Raw genomic sequence first — 6,056 nt, forward strand, 5'->3', positions numbered from 1 at the left:
CGATTGTACTATGTTTACATGGATTATCTTGGTGGGCTATGTCATTTCATCCGATTGTACAAGATTTAATCGAAAACGAATACTCAGTACTATTATTTGGTAATTATTTTTATATTATTATATATTGTTTTTAAACAAATTTTTAATTAAATGATTTTTCATTTTAATAAAAAATTTAAAAAAAAAAAAAAATAGATTTTTATGGTAGAGGTAGAAGTGAAAGTCAAGATACAATAGCATATACATTAGATTTATTTTTAACTCAAGCGATAGATCTTTTGGATTATTTAAATATAAATAATATTTATTTAATAGGATATAGTATGGGTGGAGCTGTAGCCACTTTATTTGCTGCTACCCATCCACAAAGATTAATAAAAGTATGTGAACTAGGTCCAGCAATCGTACCTGTACCTGTACCATTAATGGGTAGAATTGTAACCTTGCCCTACGTTGGTAAATTTTTATTTAGATTTTTTGGGGCTCAAGCAATGTTAAAAAGATTAGAAACGTAGGTAAAACTATATAATAAATATTTACAAGTATAAAATCACTAATTGTATAAACAATTTTTTAAATATATAACTTTTTAGTGAAAGATTTCGTAACGATATTAGTGATTATAGTAGTATTGACCCATTAGTTATTGATGACTTAGTAGAAAAAACAAGATGGATGATTAATCAAAAACCAAACTATTTATATGCATTCCATTCAACATTATGTAATATACCATTTTCAAGTGGATTTGTCCATTTATTCCCACAAATTCCCTCAACTCTTCCAATTTTAATTATTTTAGGTACCAAAGATCAGGTAATACCTTTTGAAGTCTCAACAAATACTTTTAAACAAAATTTTCAAAATGCCAGAGTTGAAAGTGTAGAATGTGGTCATTCTTTCACTTTAGAAAAAGCAAAACAAGTAGCTGATTTAATAGTTCGATTTTTAAAAGAACCATTATAATAATGTAAAAAAATAAAAAAAAAATTTTTTAAAAAAGTAAATAAAATTTAAAAGATTAAAAATAAAATTATCATTATTTATATTTTGTTAAAATTTCAATTATAAAATTTTTTATTTATTTTTATTTTGCCTATGTAAATTTTATTTAGCATATGTAAATTTATCTTTATTTATAAATATAAATATATAAAATATATAATATATTTTATATAACACACTTTGTTTAATTTACAAAAAATTTCATAAAATTTTTTTTGGGGGTTGTGTTTTTATTTTAACACTATTTTTAACACACACCAATTTTAACACATAAAAAAAAACATTATTTTTTTCTTTTCACCAAAAATATCCATAAGTTTTGGATATATAATTTTGTATCAATTGAGGAGGCTCATTAATTGACCACCATTGTTATTGTTTCAATAATAATTAATTTTCGCCAATAGCAAACCCATAATATTTATTATTATTATTATTTTTATTATTATTTTTTAATTTATAATTAATTTTTTATTTTTTTTTAGTATATTTTAATTTTTTTTTTTTTTTATTCTCACATATTTATAACAGCACGAAACCAATAACAACACACATTATTATTTTTATTATTAATATACATTATTTTTTTTTTTTTTTTATTTCAGATCCATAATATTAATTTAAAAAATATTAAAACACAAAAATCAAATCACCACAAAACTATTGGCGCCAAAACTATTTCACACATTTTTATAAATATTGTTATTTTAGTTTAAATTTAGAGCTTTTTTCTTTTTTATTGTATTATAATAATAAAATAGTTTTGTTAACCCCAAAAATAACTTTTTTGATTTAAAAAATTCCTCAAAATTCAAAAAATTTCATCTTCACCAACAAGATTACAGCCCAATTTACGATTTTTTTGAAATTGTAAACAATTTTCTTCCATAGTTCTTTATTTCAATTTGTTTTTTTTTCAAACCAAACCCCAATTTTATTTTTTATTGATCACCCCAATCAAAGATTTTTTTTTCGAAAGTACAATATACTATATATAATTTCTTCAAATAAAAAAAATATATTTTTTTTTGATTTTTTATTTTTTTTTATTTTTTTTTTTTTTATTTATTTTAAATAAAATTTCATCAAATCTTTCAAAAAAAAAAAAAAAAAAAAACATTGTTTTCAATTACACCAATCAACAATCAATTAAATAATATCTTCATTTTCTTTTAATATTGCAAATATATATTATTTTTTTTATTTTTTTTTTTTTATTATTTTTTGGTAAAAAAAATATTTTTTTTTTTTTTTTTTTCATTATTGTTTAAACAATCAACTCCAAACTGTACAATAAACATTAATCATAAAATCTTATTTTTTGTATTAAAACTATTTTTCTGTAAATAAAATAAAATAAAATTAAATTTAATAATAATAAATTAATAAAAAATGAATAGTAATAATATAGAATCTGTTGGTTATATTATTAATAATGAAAAAGATTTTAATAAATTTATAAATAGTATAACAAATGACTGTGATAATTTTAATAATTTTAATAATAATAATAGTAATAATAATAATAATAATAATAATAATATAATAGAATCATTAAATAAAAATAATCATTTAAATATTTTAAATAAAATTGAATCTCTATCAATAATCGAAAGTGATAATGATGATTCAATTGTACCAAATGAAAAACAAATATTAACACCACCATCCACTCCCACAAAATCAATATCAAATATATTCGAATCACCAGCAAGAGGGCAATACTTTGAACCAATCTGCCCTGGTGCACCTAAAAAGAATTATGCTTACCTTCAACCTAAAACAACATCTGGAAACTGTAAAAAAAGAATCCTATTCCCAGATTTAAATCAAGAACTAAACTCATCCAATGACATCTCATCACTTTTATCCCCAAAAGTTTCTAAATCTCAAAGTCAAATCCAATTCATTCCATCCTCATCTTTTAAAAATATTGACTCACCAATAGCCAGAAAAAGATTATTATTTTAAAAAAAAGAAATAATAATCATATACCCCAACTGTATTTTTCCTCCTCTTTAATTTTATGTATATTAAAAAACATCTTCAATAACAAACAAATATTAATAGTAATTATAATAATTACAACTGTATCAAACTTTCCCAATGTACAATTTAAATTCAACTAAACCAAATGTAAATTTTAAAATATTTCCGAAACTTGTTAAAAGGATTTTTAAATAAGTCCTTAAAATAAACCAAATACTTTATATGTATTCTATTTTTTAATCTATTTATTTTATTTTATTTATTTTTGTTATTATAAAATATTTATTTATTATATAAAATCTGCTAAATCTTTTAAAATTTCTTTTGGATTTGAATAAATCTTTAAAAAAAAAAAAATTAGTAAATGATTGAGATATTTTTATAAAAAAAAAAAAACAATGAAAATATTTTTAATTATAATATTTACTTTTAATTTTCCAGAGACACTTAACAAAGCATCACTACTACCAGACTGAACTAAGGCACATGATTCCAATGGAAAATTCATTAATGATTGAAAATGTTCACTAATTGCAGTAAATAAGATTGAACTTTTTTCATAGGTTTCATTATTATTTTTATTATTATTATTATTATTATTATTATTATTATTATTATTATTATTGTTTAAATTTATAATTATTTTCATTATATTTTTTATTGTTTCTGGTGGAATTGTTATCTTTACTACAGAGAGGGATTTATCTTCTTCTTGATTATTATTTAATAGTGATTCAAATGAATAAACCAATTCTAAATGCTTTTTGGGTATAAATAATTGACTATTATTATCTATATTGTTATTTTTTTTTTTTTTATTACCATGGGATCTTTGAATTTCCTTTTGTATCCACTTTGATAATAATTGATAAACCACGATAGAGGGAAAAATAACTTCAGATATATAACAATCAAACTTACTACTTAACCAATTTGTGATTGCGTTTAAAATTGGTTTGTTTCCTTGTAAAAGAGCCATACTATACTTTATAAATAAATTACTATTTGTGGTGATATTGTTTTCTTCATCAGTTGAAATTAATAAAAGTTTTGAAATATTTGATTTATTTGCTACATTTTAATAAAATATTGTTATTAATTATAAATTATTAATTTTATTTATTATAGGAGTTATTTCTATATTTTTATTTATATTTACTTTTTAAGTTTTTCAAACAAACTAAAATTGCTATGTTGGGTATTTCACTATTATTATTATTAATTATTATTATTTTTGAATAGATTTTAAATGAGTTTGTTTGACTTGAATTTGAAGATAAATAAACTAATATATAATCATTTAATTGGGTCGATAATATTGTTAAATAATCATTTAATGATGATTCTTTTTGATTTAATATATTGAATTTATATAAAGGTGATATTTTATTAATATTCCATGATGTATTTATAAGAGATTCTAGATTATTGAAGCCATTACATATTTTTTCGAAAGCTATATCATTAGTTTGAATTAAATTAAAATATTCCATCCAAATGAAATGTTAACTTTTTCATTGCCTAAAATAAATTAAATAAAAAAAAAGAAAATTTTTTTTTTTTTTTTTTTTTTTTATATTTTTTTTTTTTAATTTTTTTTAAAAAAATAAAAAATATTCATTTTTGTTAATTTAATTAAATAATTATAATGAGTAAAAGAAAAAATGCCTTCAGTTCAACAGAACCATCAAAAATTTCAAAAGCTGAAATTACTCATATTAAAGAGTTGGTTAATCAAGTAGAAAATGAAGAGGTAAGTTTAATTTATATATTAAATATATAGGCTTTTAATTTTTAATTTAAACCTTAAAGTTTTTTTTTTTTTTTTTTTTTTTTTTAAAAACTATTTTAAAAAAGTTTGAAGAATTAAACCCAACTACATTAAAGAAATTAGTATTTTCATTTGAAAAAAAACTAATAAGAAATGAACAACTTCGTTTAAAATTTAAAAATGAACCCGAAAAGTAAGTTTGGTTTAAAATTATCAAATATCAATTGTTATAATAAATCATAAATGATAAAAAAATAAACTCTAATATTTTAATTTAATTTAGATTTATGGAAAGTGAAATAGAATTGGATGAAGAAATTAAAAAATTTCAAATTTTAGCAACTTCACCAGATTTATATAAACTATTTGTATCATTAAAATCAATCGAATCATTGGGGTCATTAATTTTACACGAAAATACCGATATCAGTATAGATGTTATAGATTTATTTAATGAACTTATTGAACAAGAAGATAATGAACAAGATGAAGGTTTAACTTTACTACATTCATATGTTGATAATGGTGTAGTTGTAACATTGGTGGATAATTTATCAAGATTAGATGTCACTGCAGATGATGAACAACAAGCTATTCATAATACATTTTCAATATTCGAAACAATGTTAGATTTAGATCCATTGCTTATTGCACCCCTTTTAGGAAATAAATCAAATTTTTTCAAATTTATTTTACAGTACTCTACCAATCCAAAAACACCAACACCAATTAAACTATATAGTAGTGAATTACTATCAACCATTCTATTAAACGATGAAGTATCAAGATCAACATTCACAAAGAAATATGATGGTATTGAACAATTATTAGTTATCATTTCTCAGTTTTTAAAAAGAGATGTCGAATCACTTCAAGAAAAAGAATTTATTGAAAACTTATTCTCCTCCATTTGTTCATTATTATTAAATAGTGAATCAAATAAAGAATTATTTTTAAAATCAGAAGGAATTCAATTAATGTTATTATTTATAAAGTATGTGTATATTAATAATATATTAAAAATACAACAACCAATAAAAATAGTTTATTAATTCCAATATTTTATTTTCTTAATTTAGGAAAAAAACACAATTTAGAGGAGCAGCACTAAAAATACTAGATTATTCATTAACAGAATCAAAGAAATCAAATGAAATATTTGTAAAAGAATTAGGTTTAAAAACATTATTTTCAAGCTTTATGAAAAAAGTTAAATCAAAACATAATAAAAAAGTTTATAATGAAAAAGAAGACGAAGAACATATAGTAACAATGTTATATTCTTATAAGA

At 20.0% G+C, this 6,056-nt stretch overlaps 3 protein-coding genes across 3 annotated transcripts; 2 read left to right on the forward strand and 1 right to left on the reverse strand.

Moving 5' to 3' along the window:
* Positions 1-966, forward strand: DICPUDRAFT_35893 (uncharacterized protein; the record flags this gene model as incomplete). Its single annotated transcript, XM_003289444.2, has 3 exons — positions 1-99; positions 196-511; positions 594-966. Coding segments are annotated over 3 exons (788 nt in total), but the record flags the coding sequence as incomplete, so codon positions are not given.
* Positions 967-2,397: 1,431 nt separating this feature from the next.
* DICPUDRAFT_80265 (uncharacterized protein) lies at positions 2,398-2,976 on the forward strand (the record flags this gene model as incomplete). Its single annotated transcript, XM_003289445.1, has 1 exon — positions 2,398-2,976. The coding sequence occupies one exon, from the start codon at positions 2,398-2,400 to the stop codon at positions 2,974-2,976; it is 579 nt and encodes a 192-aa protein (XP_003289493.1).
* A 307-nt stretch (positions 2,977-3,283) lies between these two features.
* DICPUDRAFT_153888 (uncharacterized protein) lies at positions 3,284-4,487 on the reverse strand (the record flags this gene model as incomplete). Its single annotated transcript, XM_003289460.1, has 4 exons — positions 3,284-3,334; positions 3,422-3,786; positions 3,916-4,065; positions 4,154-4,487. 4 exons carry the CDS (start codon positions 4,485-4,487, stop codon positions 3,284-3,286), a joined length of 900 nt encoding a protein of 299 aa, XP_003289508.1.
* Positions 4,488-6,056: the final 1,569 nt, after the last annotated feature.

The sequence above is a fragment of the Dictyostelium purpureum genome (assembly GCF_000190715.1).
Source record: "Dictyostelium purpureum unplaced genomic scaffold DICPUscaffold_178, whole genome shotgun sequence".
Lineage (NCBI taxonomy): Eukaryota > Evosea > Eumycetozoa > Dictyosteliales > Dictyosteliaceae > Dictyostelium > Dictyostelium purpureum.